The sequence below is a fragment of the Melozone crissalis genome, unplaced genomic scaffold, assembly GCF_028551555.1.
Source record: "Melozone crissalis strain CALT ecotype California unplaced genomic scaffold, PUWL_Pcris_2 ptg000013l_1, whole genome shotgun sequence".
Taxonomy (NCBI): domain Eukaryota; kingdom Metazoa; phylum Chordata; class Aves; order Passeriformes; family Passerellidae; genus Melozone; species Melozone crissalis.
The window spans coordinates 7,680,214-7,692,691 of record NW_026535791.1 but is presented as its reverse complement, the minus strand read 5'-3'; the positions used below and the strand labels follow the sequence as shown (position 1 = coordinate 7,692,691).

General features: G+C 43.1%; 3 protein-coding genes across 9 annotated transcripts in view; 1 reads left to right on the top strand and 2 right to left on the bottom strand.

The window, feature by feature from the left end:
* Nucleotides 1-2,441, bottom strand: part of BRCA2 (BRCA2 DNA repair associated) — a 32,980-nt gene extending 30,539 nt beyond the window's left edge. The window contains exons 1-2 of the mRNA XM_054272035.1: nucleotides 2,348-2,441; nucleotides 1,488-1,736 (exon numbers count right to left, since the gene is read on the bottom strand). Coding sequence (XP_054128010.1) covers nucleotides 1,488-1,736; nucleotides 2,348-2,426 — 328 coding nt within the window. The 5' untranslated portion in view covers nucleotides 2,427-2,441. The remainder of the gene's footprint in view (nucleotides 1-1,487; nucleotides 1,737-2,347) is intronic.
* A 3,004-nt stretch (nucleotides 2,442-5,445) lies between these two features.
* ZAR1L (zygote arrest 1 like) lies at nucleotides 5,446-7,287 on the top strand. Its single transcript, XM_054272103.1, has 4 exons — nucleotides 5,446-6,042; nucleotides 6,450-6,542; nucleotides 6,681-6,755; nucleotides 7,144-7,287. The coding sequence occupies exons 1-4, from the start codon at nucleotides 5,446-5,448 to the stop codon at nucleotides 7,285-7,287; spliced, it is 909 nt and encodes a 302-aa protein (XP_054128078.1).
* A 1,212-nt stretch (nucleotides 7,288-8,499) lies between these two features.
* The window catches only part of FRY (FRY microtubule binding protein), a 225,272-nt gene continuing 221,293 nt past the window's right edge, over nucleotides 8,500-12,478 (bottom strand). For all 7 annotated transcript variants that reach the window (XM_054272258.1, XM_054272257.1, XM_054272262.1 and 4 more), the window contains 3 exons: nucleotides 11,669-11,779; nucleotides 10,143-10,336; nucleotides 8,500-9,589 (listed from right to left, as the gene is read on the bottom strand). In XM_054272258.1, the coding sequence (XP_054128233.1) occupies nucleotides 9,331-9,589; nucleotides 10,143-10,336; nucleotides 11,669-11,779 (564 nt within the window). In that variant the 3' untranslated portion in view covers nucleotides 8,500-9,330. The remainder of the gene's footprint in view (nucleotides 9,590-10,142; nucleotides 10,337-11,668; nucleotides 11,780-12,478) is intronic.

Genomic DNA, 12,478 nt, shown 5'->3' with positions numbered 1-12,478 from the left:
ATAAGCAGCAAAAAGCAAAAATTATTTCCAGAACTGTTGTTGGAGTCACTGCCACTGTCAGCAGCATCCATTTATTTGCAAAGCATCTCCAGGCAAAAGACAGTGTTCCCACTAAAGCAGCAGAATCCTATGAACAGTGAGACCCTTACACGGACAATCAACTACTAACAGGAATTTCTACTCTGAAGTTTCCAAACAACCTTAGGATCAGAAATTACACTTTAGTGTGTGCATTTCTCTCTGCTTCTGAGTTCCTGAGTTCATATGCACAGCACAGGTGCATCCCAGTACCCTACCAAGGGATGAAATCCATCAGCTCCCATCCAGGCTCCTGTTTTCACAAGAGCCACTGGGCTCTAACCAAGAAAACAGAATATTTCAGGTAGTCACATGTTAACTTTGAACATCTGCAGACCAAAATGGACCATTTTGAAATAAACAATGGTAAGATTCCTTCCTTTGCCATTTATGAAACTGCCAAATGAAATTCCTGAAATCAAGAATTACCTAGGGACTTTACACTGTACAATACAAATAGCTACACATTTAGAAGAAACGTGTTCTCAGCAGCAGTTGAGCAGAAACAAAGAGAGTTACAATATTCCATGGAAGCAGTGTTATAAAGTATACTTGAACTGCAGCATAGCTCTAACCCTTCACAGAGTTTGCACAGGATCTAAGAACAATTCTGGTAATAAAAGGGAGTCTTGTGTTTGTCTGTAACCTGGTCAGAAAAGCTTATCAGAAGGACACAGGCACAGCAGATGTACCAATCACATACTCCAGGAATGGGGTTAAATACTCTTCCAAAGAAGAGATTCTTACAGACAAGGTTGCATATGTTCTCTATAGAAAAGGTTCTTGCTGTGCAAGGAGGGTGGGTACATCAGAAAGGAGCACACTGTCGTGAACTTCCATGATGTACTTGGGATTTGGAAATAATATATGAGAAGTACCTCACAAAATTCCTTTTTTCTCCAAATGGAAAAATGCATTTGGAGAAATGCATTTTTCTATAATTTACAATCTTAGTAACTCAAAGAGATGGTGCTGCTGAAACCTTCCAAGAAAGGTTAAGGAGTGCCCTACAGATTGCCTCACACTTCATCATGATAAGAATGATAAGGAAAGCTTCAAATGAACCTTTCCCTTTAAAAGCTTCAAAACTTCTGCATAAAAAAATTAGACTGCTAAAAAAATTCACTTTGATTTGCAGTCAACAGGTTATACTGAGTTCATATCCCCTCCTATTAACAGTTCTTAGAATGTTTGGACCACAACAGTATCACTTATACAGGGAATTTTGCTTATATATTACCAGTTTATCACAACCTGAATCCACCATTAATATTAATTCTGCATTTTTACAGATGATCTTCAGAAGACTACTAAAATAAGCTTTTTAGTCCCACAGTTCCTGCAGTAGCATTATCTCTTACATTAATGATCATCAGCTGCAACAGAAGGTTAAAAAAAAAGTTACTCACTTGCTCCTACTTTTTTCTGATCTGGCTCTTTCTCAGGAGAAGAAGGTGGCAATATTGCATTTTGTTCTTTAAAGAGCAGTGGGGTTGATGCCAGCTGACTGTATGTAGAGGGTTTTGTCCTTGGGGTTTTAAAAGCTGTTTGATCAAGCCAGCCAGAGGGCCCATCAAGCTCTCCAAAGGATCTGGGCTCATATGGGGGTGCTTCTGCGCTGAGTTCTTCAAACCAATTAAGACTGATGGGCCCTAAATCTATGAAGGAAAACATTCACAAAACCACATGAAAAGGAAAAAGGTTCCTCCATGGAGGATGTGAAAACATACCAGGCATTTAAATGCTAACAGCCAAACACACTGCTCCTTCCACTGCCATACTCTTGGTAGGCTTGTTTCTAGATGGTTTTGGTCTCTGATAACCACAAAATATAACGAGATTTCTGCCCAAATTCTTAGATCATTAACAAAATAACCAAAGGACCAGAAAAATATCCAGTTTGTTTAAAATCACAAGTATACTCTGGCTTTTAGTTTCTCATTTTGCTCAGAGTGGCAAGCTAAACAGGTTCCTTTTAAAATCACTAACTACCACAGGTGTCTCCTGCAAAACACTAAGCCTGGTCTACATGTGGGTATGTGTAGAGGTGACAACTCTGAAAAAGCAAGTACAAAAAGTAACTATATAAGCATATATCATGAAAAAAAACTACAAACAAAAATTTGAAGATATCTAGGAAATAGGTTTGGGGCAAGAACAGCAGCTAACAACTTGCATAAAGCTTTCCTGTGAAACATACAGCAAATATGTATGAAATATTGGTGTCCAGAAAGAAATCTTAATAAGAATTACTTTAGATAAGCTGTACCTGATTCACTGCAGTGTGCCTTAAATATTTCAAAGAAAGTTAGTCTTTCCACCGGTTTGCAAGCCATTTTCTTATCCATTAAATTACCGGAACAGTTGAAAAGCCTGAGAAGAAATAAAACACTTTCATACACTGCTGTTTGAACACCTTAGGCTGACTTTCCTGCATTTTGTGGTGTGCCACAGACCAGCTTGTTTTGCTTTGACTGTGATGTGAGCATTCACACACCACAGTGATGAATATAGTGGGAAAACAACAGACAAGAGCACAGGGAATTATACCAGAAATAATGAAAACACTCAGCAAACACACGACACGATGGAATAGGCAGAACATTTCTGAGGTATTTTAAACACAAATCAAAACCCCACACTCACTACACTATATTAGGATGGAATATGTACTATCACATATATACTCCTACAACCATTACAACTTACATGTCAAGAATTTGATTCAAAGTTGCTTTCAGGTAGAGCAGACGCTGCCAGCTTCACAGTTCCATTTAAAAAACATGTATAATAAGCCCATAGTGAGACTTCACCGTCTAACACATCTATGCCTTCCACAGTAAACCCCGTTTCCCACATGACGGCCGTGTTACACACGCTGCCTTACCAAAACCGTGGAAAACGGGCGCTTTAGAAGAGAGTACGGGCTGCATTAAGACAGAACACCGCGGAACTTAACACTGCCTCAGAAGTACATTTTAAAAAGTGCGGTTTGACCAGCCCGCGCTGCTCTCCGTGAGGGGAAGCTCCTCCCGGGCAATGACCGCGCACGGAGCGCGGCCTGTGCAGCCCCGCCGGGTCACCGCGGGGTCACCGGGGACGGGCCCAACCCCCCCCTTCCCCTCACCGAGCCACACCCGGTGACTGCGGACCCCCGCGGGCTGTGAGGAGAGGGAGGGAGGCGCGAGGGGCGGCAGTGACACCCCCAAAACACAGCGTAGTCCCGGGGCAGGGCCGAGGCACACGCGGGGCCGTTACCTGCCGGCGGCGCCTCGGGCGGGGCGGCGGCCGCAGCATCGCCTCACGCAGGGGAGCGGGGCGGGCAGGGCGGGCAGGGCAGGCGGCGGGGGATGAGGGGGCAGCGCAGACCCCCAGCCCGGCCGCCCCGTTCGAAGCTTGGCGCCAACGCAGCCCCGCGCCTGCGCAGCGGGAGCATCCGCCGCTCCCGCCCTCCGCCGCTGCCACCTCCCGGCAAGGAGGCGGCGGAGCGGCCCCGCCTCGGCCTGCGCCGCTCGGGGCCCGGCATTGCGGCCGGCGACACGCGGTGCCCGCCGTAAGGGCTGTCCCGCCGTGGCTGGCTCCGCACAGAGCAGAAGGGGTGCGTGCCCTGAGGCGGGATGGCCGCCAGCAGCGTGGCGTGTAGGGGCGAGGGGAGGAGGTACCGCATCCACGGCTGGCATGGCCCGCGTTGCTGGGCAACAGCAGCCAACACCCACCCCTCGGGAAAAGGCCCTGGAAGGCTCCCAGCGGCAGCGCCGTGGGCAAGTGAACTGTGCAAGCCCCAGACTCTGCTTCTCAGGTGGTTCTGTAGGCCTTGACACATGAAATGGTTGTGGACATTCCAATAAAGAGAATGTTACTATCCTCCATATACATGTCCATTCCCGCTTTGTCTCTTCATTAAATTCTTGGCTTTGGCGATGGAACAACTTCCAGGATGTGTGGAACACTCTCTCCACCACCAACTTTGAGTTTACAATCTTCATTTTAGTGGGATGTTCATCTATTCCTGTGCCATAAAGGGGTTTCTTGCTAGCTCTCCACAGCAGTCCTTATGTTGCAGTTTTATCACATCACCTGCTTAGTCATCTGCCACTTTCATCAGTTTCTTGTCCTACAATAATTTTCCATATACCTTGTCCTTTGAAGGAACTTTAACTTCTAACCCTGCAGTGTTCTGGGAAGCTGCAGTAACTTTCTTCCCAAAGCATTTTAGAGGAACTCAAACTGCTGATTTAAATGATGGCATGTAGTTTCCAACTTGATTTCCATCCCCATTCCTAAAGCACCTTAAAAACTTCCTTTTTTTGCAGCTACACTGCAATCATTAAGTTTTAACTTGGCTATATCAATACCCTATTTTTGCTTTGATACCGACAGTGCTTTGAAAACCCAAGCAACATGTGGAGTCTTGAGACATTTTTCTTTTAATTATGATGAATGTGTTTCCTGAACCTTAATCTCTTTGTGCCCTGTAAAAATGCTGTTTCTTACTCATTTATCTCAGACCCTTGAAAGTGTCATACACTGTGAAGGTTTAAAGACATCATCCCTATCAGGTCTTCTCTAGTGTCTCTCTTGATGGCCCAGTGAATTTTATAAAGCAACACATTTATAAAGATGGTAAGGAGTCATACAAAGAAAGGATTTCACATCACTGCAGTTTCAGGGATTTAAGGGTTACATACACAGTAATGATTTAATTACGTTATTCTAACTGTATTGCCTTAAAATTGAACTAAAGAGATGTAACTATGGAAGAAGGAAGAAGATTAGACTAATATGCACATGCTTTTATTACTTGCTTGTATTATTAACACTTATTTCATATACAGATATTAGGCCACTGCTTTCCCTTACTTCAGTTTGTATACAGGAGTATATTCCATCTTTTCCTAAAGCGGTTCAGTTGATAGAAAAAGTTCCAGGTAGATAATCCCCAAGTAATGGAAGAATGGGGATGCTCTGACCTTTTAATATGGGTAAAAACTTCTTTTCAGAGATGTAATTGCCTGAATTCTTTGCTCAGCTCTCCGGGGAACACCCAGTTTATCAGGACTTTGTTAGTTCCCCAAACTCCTTTTTTTTTTCCTTCTTTTAAGACCATGAGCAGAAGGAACTGTGAGCAAGCGGGCTTCTCCTCGCTATGCAGGCCGTGGTTTTCCCAGCTGTGGCTGAATGACATCTCTCCATCATTAGAGTCTGGCAGAGAAGGAAGACAGGCAGGCCGGCCTTCCCTGGCCATCAGCCCCCCTCCCTCCCTCAGCTGCCGCCACTTTCCCCATCAATTAGCAACCGTCAGCTCCCCAGGTCAGATAAAAGCAGGGCAGGGACGCAGGTAGGGCTAACCCCTCAGCGGCGATAACCATGGACAGCTTCGTCCGTTCTCCCATCGGCCCCTACCAGAACCTGAGGAGCAGTCCCGCGCCCGGCCGCGGCTGGGACACTGCGGCCAAGCAGCCCAGCTGGAAGCAGAGCAAGAGCGGCAGCATCAGCCCCTTCCTCGGGGTCCCCTTCTCGCCGCTGCCCTCCGACTACCTGGACAGCTACCGGCGGGCGCAGCTCCAGGCGCTGCTGTCGCAGGTGAGCCCCGCGCTGGCGCCGCGGCCGCGCCGGGCCAGCACGAAGGAGGCGGCGGTGCAGGTGAGCCTGCGGGCCGACGTGGCCGTGCAGTGCTCGCTGGGGCCGCGCACGCTGCCGCCCGCCCGCGCCTTCAGCCCCGCCGGCCTGCGCGCCCCGGGCCGCCTCGCCCTCTACTCACCCGCGCCCGACCGCCGCCTCTTCGCGCCGCCCGACGCCGCGCCGCTCCCGGAGAAGGCAGCGCCGGCAAAGGAGACCCCGACGGCGGACAGCGGCGAGAAGCAGCAGGAGGGCCCGGCGGGGGCCGCGCTGCCGCCGCGCCAGGAGCCGGTGGGGACGCGGCGGGAGGAGACCGCGGCTCCCAGGCAGAGGGCTGCCTTCCAGGTGCGCCGGGGTGGAGCGGGGGGCGAACCTCGAGCAGGGAGGCCAGAAATCCCCTCATGAGCAGCGCGTTGGGCCCTGTCCTGCCCCGGGCTGGCTCTGCCTCACCTAGAGCAGAAGAGCCCCCCGCCTGTGAAAACCCACACGTGTAGATCAAAGCATAGCAGAGTGGTTTGGGTTGGAAGGGAGCTTTAAGGTCATCCAGTTGCAACCTCCCTTCCATGGGCAGGGATGCCACCCACTAGACCCTGTTGCTCAGAGCCCCATTCAGTACAGCTTCAAATATTTCCCATATGGCTTCCTGGACAGTATTTTTCAGTGTCTCACCATCCTTGGGGAGTAGTATTGAGGGAGCTGGGCTGGGTGCTCTTGGGCTGCTGGAAGATGCTCAGTGAACTCTGTCTCTGCAGTTCTTGGAGCAGAAGTATGGCTATTTCCACTGCAAAGACTGCAAGATCAGATGGGAGAGTGCTTACGTGTGGTGCATTTCTGGAAGCAACAAGGTAGTTAATCTCTTTTCTCCTGAGATTGTAAGAATGGCATAAAATCTCTGACAAATCAGATGTTTTGGCACAAACTTGGGTACCTGTATACAACACCTTGAATAAGTCTCTCTACTAACAGAACTTGCATTTTTTCAGGTGTACTTCAAGCAGCTCTGTCGCAAATGCCAAAAAGGCTTCAATCCCTATCGAGTGGAAACAATCCAGTGCCAGGTAAGTTAACTGTACTCCATTAAGACTGTCAGATGTTATATACACTAATTCTATTGAGTTTGATATTGACTTTATCTGGAAGAAAACTTGACTTCATCAAATTTCTAGGAAATGTTATTTAGGAAATGGGTATTGGGGTAGACCCCCCTCCTCTCATGGATGGCTTATCCAAACAGTTTTCATATAGCATTATGGCTTGCTACATTTATGGTGTTTCTAAGTGAGAAAGCTTTTACACCTTAAATCCACAGGGTTTTTACAAGAGTTTTTAAGTTCTTAAGTATATCAGCCCCAATGCGTTGCTGTTATTAAGGAAAACCAAATGTTAGACTAACATGAAGTGCATCCTCTCTGATCTACTACTGCTAACATGTCTTTGTTTCTTAAGATCTGTTCCAAGACTCGTTGCTCTTGCCCTCAGAGGAAGAGACATATTGATCTCAAGAGACCTCATCGCCAAGAGCTCTGTGGCCGCTGCAGAGGCAAAAGGCTGTCCTGTGATAGCACTTACAGCTTCAAATACGTTGTCTGATCCAAGTGCCCTCTTCTGTTTTGTGCTTTGCACTTTGTCTTTGCTAATGTTTTGACTTAAGGCTTTTGACCTGGCATTGGATAATGGATGAAGACTTCAGTATTATTGTAAAATATAATAACTTAAAGTATGTAATTTCACTGAATATGTGCTGTAAATAAAGTTCAAAAAGTTTGCACTAGTTTGATATCAGCCTCCTTGGTTGAAAGAGGAAAGTATATCTGTAAGGAAGCAACACATTTGATTTCCTAAAGATAGTAGACTTTGTTTTGAAGTCTTCAGGGAATGCTAAGATTCAGGCTACAATAGCAAGTTTTTCCTTCAGTCACTCAAACTGAACTAGGGTGGAAGATGCAAATGTTCTGGAGCATAAAGTCTGGTGTAAATGCAAATGTGTCTTCCCCCTGCCTCTGTCAAATGTATATATAAAAACCACAGCTGCTTGGTAATCAAACACTATCTGCCAGAACAGGACTATGGCTGTAAAGTAGGTGGGGAAAGGGTGTAAGCTGCCCATGCTCAAAATGAGGAGGGGGAAAAAAACCTTTTGATGGCAGTATCTGTGCCAGTGTAAAAAGCACTCTTTAGGGTAGAAGGAAGTTCAGAGGCTTTCATAGTCAGCAGAAGACCAATGAAACTATTTTTGCTGTAGTAGTCTTCCATGCTGAGTTGTGAGGATTTTTTGTCAGGCTGTAGTTACATTTCTCACTCTTTTCTATGAATGGTTTCAGCATAAACCAGGAGCTGGGTCTCTTTTGGGGGGCTACTGATCATGGATACCATGTACAACAGTACTGAATCAGACAAGAACACAATTTTCACAACAAGCACGTACTGTGTTGTGATTATATGCGACTTTTATACTTTAGTTAAATGGATGTACTGATCCAAATTTCAAAGTTACTTCACAAAAACAGTTAAGTGTATTTACAGTGTGAATAAGTTACACAGTTGTCAGAATAAAAGTGTCTCCGATGTGCAACAGATTTACATGCATACATTTAACACTGGACAGCAGTTAAATGTGAGGAAAAAACCCATATAGTCATGACTTTGTATATATACATTACAAATAAAATAAGACCTCTCTTTGAAGAAACTTAACATGAGAACTTGCATTTCACGTTAATATTTTTACTTTTTATACTCAAAATTTATATTAAATAAAAATATGCATGCTTAACAGTTCAAAAGATTTGACTCTGTGATGGGACTTTCTCCTACAAAATGGCAAGTTAAATTAGGTCAACCATCCTTTAATAGTATAAATATATTCATAAAAGCAAACCTCTAGTAAAAAGCAGCCAAGGTCCTTAATAAAACAAAAAAAAGAAAGTCTATCAAGACCTTTCATGATCCTTGGGGGGGGCCTAAGAACAGACCTCTACAATATGATCCAGTACCTTCAGAGACAGTAGCCTAGTAACATTAGGAAATGTACTTCATAGCAGCTCATTGTTTTAAGATACAGTAATCATATTCAAATTACAGTGTACATTAAATTATAGTCTGTTTACAGTTTGTTTCATATACACAGGCTCTCAGCTTTTGACCAACAAGTTTGTGAGATTCCGTGGCCAGCTTCATTCTGCCCATCTTTCACTCAACTAAATAAGAAAAAAAAAAAAAGGAAAAAATGTACAAGGTTTGTTTTTTAACAAAAAATACTATTTTGTGAAGGAAACATTGCACTTTTGCCAACCAAAAATTAATTTGCTATAAAGGAAGTATTGTTCAGTGTAGTAGGCTTTGGTATGCAATGGAAGTCACTTCTTCAGTAGTGAGTTGCAGTTGCTCAGTGAAATGCTAACTGGTTTCTGTGCAACACAGAACAAAGGATGTTGTCCCAGGTGCTCTATGCTACCTCTGTCCTTACAGTATTGCTATGTGTTTGAAGTTCAGCCCATCGCTTTTTAGAGGAAATCCTAAATGTAACAAGAGTGAGTACAGTTTGACCAAACCTTTGTAAGGCTGAGAAGACATCGAGCCACCTCACTCCCACAGGACAGCACTCCCAACTTGAAAGGGGGCCCAAGGGTCCTGTCAGAGACTTGTGCCAGAAACGCTGGAGTCTGGAAGAAAAGTATTGATGACCCGGTAGCTCTGAGCCCTGCGGATCATGTCGCGGATCTCGATGTTCAGCTCCATTAACTTGGTGCAGATTTCAGTCAGGCTCTGGTTGGAGCCCACCAGTGCATAGGTGCCCGTCTGACCCAGGGTTTGGTGGCGGAAGTAAATATTCAGTAGTGTCTGGACTTCATCATCAGAGGTGCTTCCAAAGATATCATTGGGCCACAAAATCCTGCAATGAAACAGGAAAAGAGCAGGCATTTCATTATGGGTTTATTAGCAGAGAGAGGAGCTATGTGACAGAGATCTCTAAAAGAAGAATGAACTTGCACGTGCTTATAAACCTAAAGCAACTCACTGTTTTACACCACTCATATGTTACTTGTATTCTGGTATCAGGCACTGAGTACACATAAAAATGCAATTTCCATTATCTAAAAAAATGGTTAAGAAAACTCATTCAAATAGATGTAAGTGAAACTGAGCTGAATGTTAGCTCATACCAATGACATGCACCTGTAAGGAATTAACTCAATACAGATTCTTAAGAGCCTCACAGGACTTTTATCTACAGAATGTAATTAAACATCTTAATTATTGCAAGCATTTGTTTGATAGTTACTTGTGGCACACCTCTCCAAAAGCCAGTATCAATGCCCCGTGTTCCTTGTTGAAACAGTAATTAACGATGCTGATCCTGGGCATTTCATTTCGTTAGGAAGATAATGGATGCATACTTTTCTAAAAACATGAAAGTCTAACATGAACCATGTAGCAAAACTTGCCTGCATTCTCTTATTTGTCTGACGGCTTTAACAAGTTCATTGTTTTTCAAACACTCCAGCATGGACTGAATAGCTGCTTCAGTAGAGTTGAATGTGGGCTCAGATTCTGTTGTCAGAGGCTCAGCTGCAATTGCAGCAGTAGCATCCTTCAGATTTTTCTTCAGCTCACTCAGTTCTCTTGACATATTTAACAGCTGTTCCAAGGAGAAAAAGGAGAGATGGGTATTTTCGTTCTCCATAAGCCCCACATGGAGTAGGTACTTCAAGTTTGTCCTTACTACTACATTGGATGTACACATTATGAAAAGGACTCCAATTTAATACAAGGACATTTCTTGATCTCTGTACAATATAGAGAAAAAGCAAACTACAGGGGTATTTTTTAACCTTTGTGCATCCTTTAACATTATGCTGTAGTTTTGGCTTGCTAAAATGCAGGAGCACATCTAAACAAGCTTTTATTTTTCACCCTTGCTACTTTTTTCACATCATAGTGGAAGAATATGCCTACCTGTCAGCCTAACCTCAAAGCACAACAAAGTAACTTTCTCTTTTTTAAATGAGCTCCAGCGGCCTAGGAGTGAAGATGCAAATGGGGGTACACTTGGCCAACCAAAATGCAAGCTGGAATTTCCTTCAAGTGATAGCTTGTGGATCCAGTAAAATATGCAAATGTCATAGTGAAATAGCTATTCTTTGTACAATTGTTTCCCAGTTCCATGGGCTGCATTATTTATAACAATTTAACAAAGTCTTAACTGTGAAATACACTTACAGAAATCAATTATAAGGAACACAAAATATTTTACAACTTATTTTAAAAAATTACTATACTGCTCTAGCAGTTGTAGATGCCTATTGTCCTGTCTTAAAAGTGAACAGTCTAGTCACAATGTGAGCCAGCCTTCACAACATACAACATGTCCTTAAGATATAATAAATATTCAAACTCTTTTTACTCCGACAGCACATCTGATAAAACAATTTCTGTTTACAGGCCACATATAAACTACTAGAATATGTTATAAAATACAGGTAATCACTTCAAATTTTATTTTACAAAGCAGAGTACAACAACTTCTTCTACCCAATAGTTTAAAATATATACATTTTTCTCCCTACCAGGAATAGTAAGTTAAATGATAATCATTCAGCTTAAAGTGATCACCTCAAAGATATTTCAAAGTATTACATATTTTAAGCAACTGCTGAAAATAAACTTGACTAACAGTACTGTTCTTGTGATTTTTTTTTAAAGTAAGATTCATATATATATCTAAAAACAAAAAGATGTTTGGGTCAAAAGTGAGAGTGTGCCATGTCAAAATATTTAAAGAAAAAGGTTTGTTAACATTACAAAATTAAAAATACAGGACATTAAGGTATTTAGTTGATTATGTATGCCTGCAGATTTATAGTCAGTGTGAAATAGTGGGATCCTTGTTGTTAAGTCCAGAGAAAGGAAAAATAAGATCATGAAAATAAAGTGGAATTTTCAGTATAGAACTTTGTAGTTTGTTACATACCTCTGGCATGGAACTCACTTCGTGCACTTGTCCAATAAGTTTACAGTAGGACTGAAAAAGCAACAGCAGCTGGAAGTGTAGTTTATATAATCTCTGACAGAGTTCCAATTGCTAAGGAAAGATTTGTAGGAAGAAGAAATAATTAATGAATATTAGTGAGTTTAGATAATTTTTGATAACTAACAAAACACAGTGAGATAGTTTGTTCTCAAAAACATTATTTTACTGAAGTATGATCATATACTATTTCAGAAAATAAGTAATGATTTTTCTTCTGCAGCTAAGTCGTATATGACATTGAAAATAAAATTATGACAGCTAGGTCTCATGTAGCACATGTCAGCAGCAGCCTCAAAATATTCTGTTTTGGTTAGCTTCACTGTCTCCAGTTTGCAGCTGGAAAGCAGAAACAGAATACAGGGGAAGTGACTTCCCTGCATAGAACATCAAACTCCTGAATTTCAGATAAAGTCAAAGACCTCTTCTAAGGGACGGATATCTAAGACAGAAGCCATGAAATAGATGGTCAAAGCTCCTGCCTGCTCCTCTGAGGAGAGAGAAACAGAGGTGATAAATTCATCTAGGAGTGAGAAGGAGGAAATGCCAGCCCTGGAAGTTAAAACACTTTTCATGGATTTTCCACCATCTTAAAGAAACTTTACAACAGATGGATGGAGTTTAAGGTGTAGGAGGATATTTGGCTTCTATGAAGTATTGTCCCAGATTAAGTAGATACTGCTCTATGAATATTCACTTGTTTCTTCCAGTGTAAAGTGCAGCATGACATAAAAAATGTCAGACACATTGAAA

Bases quoted from the DNA above. Each gene is read 5' to 3' on its own strand.
- ZAR1L (XM_054272103.1), top strand. From the start codon at position 5,446: ATGGACAGCTTCGTCCGTTCTCCCATCGGCCCCTACCAGAACCTGAGG. The intron at 6,043-6,449 runs GTGCGCCGGGGT...CTGTCTCTGCAG, and splicing joins GGCAGAGGGCTGCCTTCCAG to TTCTTGGAGCAGAAGTATGG. The intron at 6,756-7,143 runs GTAAGTTAACTG...TTGTTTCTTAAG, and splicing joins TGGAAACAATCCAGTGCCAG to ATCTGTTCCAAGACTCGTTG.